At 46.4% G+C, this 8,955-nt stretch overlaps 1 protein-coding gene across 1 annotated transcript in view; it reads left to right on the plus strand.

Moving 5' to 3' along the window:
• Positions 1-8,955, plus strand: part of LOC139392746 (netrin-4-like) — a 60,813-nt gene that overhangs the window by 47,752 nt on the left and 4,106 nt on the right. The window contains exons 4-6 of the mRNA XM_071140965.1: positions 4,499-4,625; positions 4,811-4,996; positions 7,982-8,195. Of these exons, the coding sequence (XP_070997066.1) occupies positions 4,499-4,625; positions 4,811-4,996; positions 7,982-8,195 (527 nt within the window). The remainder of the gene's footprint in view (positions 1-4,498; positions 4,626-4,810; positions 4,997-7,981; positions 8,196-8,955) is intronic.

Genomic DNA, 8,955 nt, shown 5'->3' on the forward strand with positions numbered 1-8,955 from the left:
GCGCCCGGCCCGCCACAGGAGTCGCCGGTGCGCGATGAGACAAGGAGATCCCTACCGACCAATCCCTCCCTAACCCGGACGACGCTAGGCCAATTGTGCGTCGCCCCACAGACCTCCCGGTCTCGGCCGGTTACAACAGAGCCTGGGCGCGAACCCAGGGACTCTGATGGCACAGCTGGCGCTGCAGTACAGCGCCCTTAACCACTGCGCCACCCGGGAGGCCTAGAGTTAACTAATTAACTGTGAGACGCAGAGTAGGTGAACAGATGATCTCCGCATGTGTGGTTCCCACCGTAAAGCATGGAGGAGGAGGTGTGGGGGTGCTTTGCTGGTGACACTGTCTGTGATTTATTTAGAATTCAATGCACATTTAACTAACATGGCTACCACAGCATTCTGCAGCGATATGCCATCCCATCTGGTTTGCGCTTAGTGGGACAATCATTTGTTTTTTAACAGGACTATGACCCAACACACCTCCAAGCTGTGTAAGGGCTATTTGACCAATAAGGAGAGTGATGGAGTGCTGCATCAGATGACCTGGCCTCCACAATCACCTGACCTCAACCCAATTGAGATGGTTTGGGATGAGTTGGACCGCAGAGTGAAGGAAAAGCAGCCAACAAATGCTCAGCATGTGTGGGAACTCCTTCAAGACTGTTGGAAAAGCATTCCAGGTGAAGCTGGTTGAGAGAATACCAAGAGTGTGCAATGCTGTCATCAAGGCAAAGGCTGGTTTACTTTGAAGAATCTCAAATATAAAATATATTTAGATTTGTTTAACACTTTGTGTTGCTTAATACATGATTCCATATGTGTTATTTCATAGATTTGATGTCTTCACTATTATTTTACAATGTAGAAATACCTTTGAATGAGTAGGTGTTGAATGAGTAGGTGAGTAGGTGTTTTCACACATCGAAAATATTAGTTTACTCCCTTGCTATTGTCACCCGGTGCCTGTCCTTTGTGTGTGGTGTAGTGTAATTTTTGGTTTGCCTCCAAAATAAAAATCCCTAATTGAAAGTGACGCAAACTAATACAAATAGTGGAATCATGCTATATTTGGACTAGATAATGCTAATTAGGTTGGAATGTTGTTAGATCATTTAATATGAAATACAATAATTCATTAGTTTGACAATAAACATTAAACACGGTTGAAATCCCACTGTGGATGTATTAGACTGCATAATTGCTTTGGGGCATACAGTATGCACTGTACAGCCTTACCCCATTTCATGGGTGCACAATCCATGGGTATCAGCCTACTTAGTGAAACCCACAGAACATAACTATGTAGAGTTTACACAAATATTAGCATCTTAGCTCTTTTGCAGGACTCTGAAACCACTGTGAAATGAGCCAAATTAGATCAGAATTTTCAATACACAATAGGTGGACTCGTGAGCTAATGTGGCTCGTTTCACACTTGTTTCAGAGTCCTACAATAGAGCTAATACACTAATATGTGTTTAAACTCTACATAGTTATGTTCTGTGGGTGTCACATAGGTTGGGCTGTTCAGTGCAATTTGAATGTTTAATATGCAGAATAGACTGACTGGGAAAGGGATTTCCCACAGTCAAAGTCTTGCAATGAGAGCTAAGATGCTAATATTTGTGTAAACTCTTGATAATTGTTTTCTATGGGTGTGACTGTGTATGTAGGCTGATACCCTATTTCCTGGGGGCACAATCCATGGGTAAGGCCGTACAATGCATATAAGTATGCCCCCAAAGCAATTATGCAGTCTAATACATCCACAGTAGGATTTCATTTTTGTTGTTGTTGTAAACAACAGGTGTGGCCTAACAGTGAAATGTTTACTGACAGGCCCTTCCCAACAATGCAGAGAGAAAGGAAATAGAGAAATAATAGAAAAATAAAACACAATAATAAAAGTAGTAATAGATACACAATTGGTAACGATAACTTGGTACTGGTACCCAATGTATTTAGCCGAGTTGATGTGCAGGGGTACGAGGTAATTGAGGTAGATATGTACATATAACTAGGAATAGCGTGACAGATAGTAAACAGTAGCAGCAGCGTATGTGATGAGTCAAAAAGGGTCAATGCAGATAGTCTGGGTAGCTATTTGGTTAACTATTTAACTAACAAGTTAGCAATCTTATGGCTTGGGGTTAGACTTGGTGCATTGGTACCACTTGCCATGTGGTATCAGAGAGAACAGTCTATGACTTGGGTGGCTGGAGTCTATGACCATTTTTAGGGCCTTCCTCTGACACCGCCTGGTATAGAGGTCCTAGATGGCAGGGAGCTCGGGCCCAGTGATGTACTACTAGGCTGTGCGCACTACCCTCTGTAGCGCCTTGCGGTTGGATACCAAGCAGTTGTCATACCAAGTGGTGATGCAGCCAGTCAAGATGCACTCAATGGTGAAGCTGTAGAACTTTTTGAGGATCTGAGGACCCATGCCAAATCTTTTCAGCCTCCTGAGGGGGAAGAGGTGTTGTCAATGAGGGACTTTTATTCTGAACCGCAATTCCACTTGTGTGGCTAATTGTTAATGTGGATAGCTTCACATAGGTAGAGACAAGCATGTACCAGGGCAGTGTTCAACAGGAGGAATGACACAACGTTGGCCAACGTTCAGATATAAATGTATTATGTAGAACAAACATGCCAAACGTGCAGTCCAAAGTGTTTTTGGGGAGAAACAGTGTTTTTGTTGTTGTGTTGCAGGGCTCACAGGTCCAGACCACATGGGAGGGTGATCATGGTCTGTGTGAGCCACTCTGAGTTGACCACAGAGACAGTTTTTGACCCACATCCAACCCTCCTGGCCCATGCTCAGCTACTGGAGAGTTAGCAGCAATTAGCATAGCAAGCGGAGAGGCAGTATGAGTATCTCAGGGCTATACAGACTTGCACAGTAACTGGAGTCTGAGAATGACCTCATGGAGAGTATTGTGCTATACAGGTGTTTGCCTGAGTACACACACACGCTGATGATCGGATTAACACACACACTTATCATGTTGTTTGGATGACACACACACACACACACACACACACACACACACACACACACACACACACACACACACACACTGCTGATGAATGACTTAATTTCACATTAGCCAATAAAGCTTTCGTGGGGGGGAGCTGTCGAGCACCCCTCTGTACCCTCTGCCACCCCTCCCTGTCCATGTTCAACAACCTCTTTATCAAAGGGTCAGAGTGTTTGAAATACAGGCCTGTCAAAACGGAACACGCACAAGCTCTTGGAGATGGGGGTGAGGGGTGCAGGCATTAGTGTATGTGCATTTTATTTGTGTGTGTGCTTGGGAGCCTGGCTGCTTGGGTTTGTATTTGTGTGTGTGTGTATTGGTGTTTGTGTATGCGCTAATTGTCCCATATCCCGCAGGTAAACATGTGAAATTGTTTGGAATACCAGCTGTCTGGAGCTTGGCCAATGTCTCTCTCTTCTCTCCTTCCCCCCTCTTTCTCCTCTCCTCCCCTCTCTTCTTCTCTCTACTTGCCTCCTTCCCCCTTTTCCACAATCAATCCTGGTTACAGATGATTTCATTCTCATTGATGTAGTTATGTACACAGAGTTCTTTCACTCATTTTCTCTTTGTTTGTCCATTCCAGACCTACCACATCCATTTCTCACACTGTCTTACCTGCCTGTCCTTATCTTCCTCCATTCTCCTGGTTGATGGAATATGGTTGGGGTTATGTCTTGGGCTGGCACAGTGGCTGGGATTGAGTTTGAGATAAGGTTAGGGTTAGATCTGGGGTTAGTGCAAAGGCCTGGGATATGTCCCAGTTCCGGTAGCTAGAGGTCTCTCCCATGCCCGTGTTTAACCCTCTGTGTGAGCGTCTGTGCAGCATAGGGGAGAGGGGAGAGGGCATTTTGAGGTAGAGGGCAGCAGCCTCTATAGCCATACACCATGGGAAACTGAAACTACCACAGGTGTTGGAGTGTTGTTGAGCGTTTGTGTTCAATATGTGTGTGTGCGCATGCGTCAGTGTGCTTGAATGTGTGCGTGTGTGTGTTCAGGCCTCTCTCTGTGTCTCTGTTCCCCACACAGAGGCACTGTAACCCAAACAGATAAATAGCTACCTCAGATGCCTTGTCAACCTCCCACCTAGATCACATCATTAACCACTCACAGGAATGACAAGGAGACTGTTATTGTGCTCTCAGCGCTGCATATTTCCGCAGACAGACACACATACACATACACTCAGACACGGTCCTTTTCAGGCCCCTTTCGTCATGAGGCCAATGTTCATTTCCAGCGATGAAGCCAAACAATCAGTCTCCATTCAGCAATTACAGGACAGGACCTGAAAGAGAACAGGCAGGGGAGCCCCCCCGACCCCCAGGGGTTAGACTTGGGGTGCTGCTGCTCTCTCACGTGGGAACTGCTCTCTCCCTTACACTGACCTCTTTGTCCCCCCCTTCCTCTCCTCTCTCTTTTCCCTCTCCTCTTCCTCTCCCTCTCCTCTTCCTCTCTCTCAGGTTCATGGGAAGTGTGTGTGTAGTCACAACACTGCAGGTGTTCACTGTGAGCGCTGTGCTCCGCTCTACAATGACCGACCCTGGCAACCTGCGGACGGACTCACAGGGGCTCCACACGAGTGCAGGAGTGAGTGACACTACTGCTATTCACTATACGCTAGGGCCAGGAGTTCTATCTGAGGATAGGATCTGGTCAGGAAAAACTCACGGCCCTACTTACAGCCATCATTGATCATAATGACCAATCAGTGCCTGTTTAGAGAAGATTGACAGATATCTGTGATTATGATGTCCCGCCCTGTCTCCCTATAGAGTGTAAGTGTAACGGGCATGCCCAGAGCTGCAGTTTTGATTGGTCGGTGTGGCGGGAGTCCGGCCAGCGCAGCGGAGGTGTGTGTGAGTGTCTACACAGCACAGAGGGACGCAACTGTCAGAGCTGTAAGACTGGCTTCTACAGAGACCCCCAGAGGGCGCACACGGCCCAGGACTCCTGTAAACGTAAGACAAACTCACGCATACGCACTCCAGATGGCTAAAGCAAAAGCTCAATGTACTTCAAAGATTTCAAGTAGTATTTGAACCCATGTCTGACTCACATTCACTGGCTTGCTCTATCACTCACTCACTGACTCAATCACACAAACACTCACACACATAAACACACACCGTAGGAATCCAGAAAACATGAGACACATACACACCGTATACACACACCCTTACTGGCAGAGCCAACTCATTCCTGCCCGGAATGCTGATTGCTGAGATCGCAAGCTGAGACGTGCTGGATAACGTCGCTCCTGATGGGCACCTGGTTCTTTGTGTGGGTGTGTGTGTGTCTGAGTGTCAGAGTGTGTGCTGTTCACCTGTGAGTCACTGGAGTGGTTCGTCATCACTAATCAACACAGTGGCGGCTCATGTAAAGAAAGGGAAAGGGGGATACCTAGTCAGTTGTACAACTGAATGCATTCAACTGAAATATGTCTTCCGCATCTAACCCAAGGGCCTTGTGTGTGTGTGTTGTGTGTGTGTTGTTTGTGCTCTGTGATGGGACTTAAGTAAACACTAGATACCCATCCATAAACACCACAGTGGTTACATTCTCAGATTATCTGTCGGATTTGACCCAGTGAGCTCAGTCCTACAGCTATGCAGAAGGCTGGGGAGACGCTGGCTGGTGTGTGTGTGTGTGTGTGCGTCACTGCATGCTTGTGTGCATGTGTTTAGGTTTGCCTTTAAGGACGTCTGTAGCATATTGGTGTTTTCACATTGTCAACAAGTGAGAGTGGAACACATATTTGGGGAATGTTTGTAGACAGGACACGTTTAGGAGGGGGACCCCAGTGTCAGAGCGAGGTTGAAATCTGACAACTGAGGAATTTCTCTCCGTCTCTAGGAACATATTTCCAATTCCAGGCATGGCGGAGCTCTTTAAAGAAAACACACAATCCAGCCGCAAGCTCACACACACACAGTAACAATGAGTGTGTGTGAGAGATACATTTTTGTTTGTTTTCTAAGTGGGTGTGTTCTGTGGTTGTTCGGGCAGCTGCTCTGTCACGTATCACTACAGACCCATAATGTTCTCATTGTGAGAGCTCACTGCGTCAACACACACACACACACACACCACTCCACACATTCTCATCTCTAAACTCCAATTATTATACAACTACTGTATTAACAATGTTCTATTATACAACATGAGAGAGAGAGAGGGAAAGTGTGTGTGTGCACCTGCGTGTGTGTGTGTGTCGATGGCTTTGCTGCTTCTGGGCTGGTATTGTTCTCCTGTAATGATTAAATTGAGGCGACTGAACACTACAGTCTCAACAGGGCCTCAATAGATGATTTTCAGGAAGAGAAATTATTTGAAGTTCAAGTTTATTATCGTTAATCGGGAGAACCCTGAAGAGAAAGACTGTCTCTCCTAGCTGCCGTACATATGCCTTGGGGATTTAGATGCCAGTGTAATGATTCCCCTGTCTTTATGAGTGTGTGATTGTGTGTGTGTGTGTCTGTGCGTGCATGCGTGTGTCCGTGAGTGAGTGAGTGAGTGAGTGAGTGAGTGAGTGAGTGAGTGAGTGAGTGAGTGAGTGAGTGAGTGTGTGTGTGCGTGCGTGCGTGCGTGGTCTGCATGGGTCTTTACAAGGTCTGTTGATAATGAAAGATACAAAATGAATGAAACAACAAATGCATCTTATCTTATATTTGTTGCCCACGGCAATAAGTGATAAAGGTACAGCCTTGTCTGTGTCTCAGACAGTAGAGCCTTGTGACATCATCTCCCTGCACCCAGACAGGGGAACGGGGGAGAGACACAGGGGGTCTGGCTCTGGTTATATAGTAATTTACTGCCAGAGGGGTAGGATGGGGGGGGACTAAGCATCATTAAACAACAGAAATAAAGCTCTACACCACCCCTCCTCCTCCCCTTCCCATCTCTCCTTCCCTCCTCTTGTCTCTCTAGTCCCCCCCCCCCCTTTGTATCCCTCGCTCTGATGAGTACAGATTTATGGTGACTACTTTGGCTGTTACTCTCACCCCCTGCAAAGTTCTCTTGTAATTCACATACTATGAGGACAGCAAGAATGTGTATGTGAATTTATGTGTACATTTTATGTGGTGTGTGTGTGTTTTGAGCCTTTGCAAGTTGTGTGTTTTTATAGGGGGGGTGATTGTGTGTGTGTGTGTGGTAGTTGTTGTGTGGGCAGAACATAGCACTGACTGTGCTTGTCCCTCTATCTTATATTGCTGCAGGCTGTTAAAAGAACACTCTGCAGAGAGAAGGGAGAGAGACAGGAGAGAGAACTGTGGAAGGTATTTGAGAAAGATGTGTGCGAGTGTGCGCGCGACTGTGCATTCCCGCGCGTGTGCTTGGGTGCATGCGCCTGTGGTAGCCGCGTGCATGTGTCCTTGTGTGTGTGATGGCGATCTGATAAGAGGATGACAGAGAGACCATTGTGCTTCGTGGTCCAGGAAAACCTTGGACTGTTCCAGTCAGTTCAGAGTCCTTTGGGAAGTGGTCTCTCTCCCTCTCCCAGTCTTATCACTTCCTCCTCCAGGCTGGGCTATAATGAGGTGGCACGCTCTGGAGTGTGTCTATCTGTGTGACAGTTACACAAAGGGAACTCTACATGACTAATACGTGCCTAATAAAGTCATAGGTAGAAAAACAAAATATACTCAACTGGAAATGTTGCCAGCATTAGGGTTCTCAATCTGAATGTGTGCAGTGGTTTACTTTGAGTGGATTTGATTGGATGTGGTTGAGTGTGGTGAATTTAATTGCCTGTGATTGAGTGTGGGTGGATTTGATTCGCTGTGGTAAGGTGCAACTAGATCCAAATGAATGTCTGTGGTTTATTTGTGAGTAGATAACATTGGGTTGAGTGCCAATGTATTTGATTAGCTGTGGTGGAGTTATTGTTGTATATGTGATGTGCCATGTCTCCCCTCTCTTTCTCCTCCCTCTCTTCCCCCCAGCGTGTGGCTGCCACCCCCTGGGTTCAATACCATTCCACCTGGGCGGGGGGTCTCTCTGTGACCCTACCAACGGAGACTGTGTCTGCAAGCCCGGCGTGGGGGGCTCCCACTGCGACAGGTGCATGGTGGGATACTGGGGTTTCCATGACTACGGCTGCCGTCTGTGCGACTGTGTGGGAGACTGCGACCCCTTTACAGGATACTGCATGTCTGGGTGAGTCATATATACAGTTGAAGTCAGAAGTTTACATACACCTCAGCCAAATACAATTAAACTCAGTTTTTCAAAATTCCTGACATTTAATCCTAGTAAAGATTCCCTGTCTTAGGTCAGTTAGGATCACCACTTTATTTTAAGAATGTGAAATGTCAGAATAATAGTAGAGAGAATTATTTATTTCAGCTTTTATTTCTTTCATCACATTCCCAGTGGGTCAGAAGTTTACATACACTAAATTAGTATTACTTAGCATTGCCTTTAAATTGTTTAACTAGGGTCAAACGTTTCGGGTAGCCTTCCACAAGCTTCCCACAATAAGTTGGGTGAATTTTGGCCCATTCCTCCTGAAAGACCTGGTGTAACTGAGTCAGGCTTATAGGCCTTGCTCGCACACGCTTTTTCAGTTCTGCCCACAAATTTTTGATGGGATTGAGGTCAGGGCTTTGTGATGGCCACTCCAATACCTTGACTCTGTTGTCCTTAAGCTATTTTGTTAGAACTTTGGAAGTATGCTTGGGGTCATTGTCCATTTGGAAGACCCATTTGCAACCAAGCTTTACTTCCTGACTGATGTCTTGAGATGTTGCTTCAATATATACACATGAAGTTCCTTCCTCATGATGCCGTCTATTTTGTGAAGTGCACCAGTCCTTCCTGCAGCAAAGCACCCCCACAACATGATGCTGCCACCTCCACAACATGATGCTGCCACCACCGTGCTTCACGGTTGGGAAGGTGTTCTACGGCTTGCAAG

The sequence above is a fragment of the Oncorhynchus clarkii genome, chromosome 33 (genome assembly GCF_045791955.1).
Source record: "Oncorhynchus clarkii lewisi isolate Uvic-CL-2024 chromosome 33, UVic_Ocla_1.0, whole genome shotgun sequence".
NCBI lineage: Eukaryota > Metazoa > Chordata > Actinopteri > Salmoniformes > Salmonidae > Oncorhynchus > Oncorhynchus clarkii.